Here is a 530-nt window from a genome sequence, read left to right as displayed (position 1 = left end):
GTAATTGGAAAACATGGAGTGGTCATAATACATGTCAAATGAAGTATTATAGAAGCTAGAATAGGAACAATATTATATAGTAGAAGTCACCTTTAAATGAAAAGCCACTAGATTGTACAGACATGTAAGAGGAGTGAAAGAAACAGTAAACAATCTTTGATATGACTTTTAATCCCAAATGTTATTTATCTTTACAATTTTTCAGGATTTGTGTTGCCTGTGTGCCTGCCTCCATCTAACTTCTCCCCTCGTACAGCAGCTGGTAACAAATCAGCAATTGCAGCTGGATGGGGCTTCACTGAAACTGGCTCTGCAAGTAACAAAATTAAGCATGTAAAGCTGCCATTGGTTGACAGTACTGAGTGTAGTCAGGTGTACAAAGGCAGTACAGTCAGTGAACAGGTAAGGACATTCAGATTTCTGCATAGTTAGTTCATATGATAAATGTGAAGATTCAAACAATACAGTAAACAATTTATGTTGTTAAAACTAATATTTTGACCTTCACAAGATCAAAATATGCCAAACAT

At 35.5% G+C, this 530-nt stretch overlaps 1 protein-coding gene across 1 annotated transcript in view; it reads left to right on the top strand.

The window, feature by feature from the left end:
* The window catches only part of LOC119586495 (CLIP domain-containing serine protease 14D-like), a gene marked incomplete in the record, with an annotated part of 7,956 nt that overhangs the window by 6,052 nt on the left and 1,374 nt on the right, over positions 1-530 (top strand). The window contains 1 exon segment of the mRNA XM_037935234.1: positions 206-402. Coding sequence (XP_037791162.1) covers positions 206-402 — 197 coding nt within the window.

The sequence above is a fragment of the Penaeus monodon genome, chromosome 21 (assembly GCF_015228065.2).
Source record: "Penaeus monodon isolate SGIC_2016 chromosome 21, NSTDA_Pmon_1, whole genome shotgun sequence".
Lineage (NCBI taxonomy): Eukaryota > Metazoa > Arthropoda > Malacostraca > Decapoda > Penaeidae > Penaeus > Penaeus monodon.
Note: the sequence above shows the minus strand (reverse complement) of the source record. Positions and strands in the feature narration are given on the sequence as shown.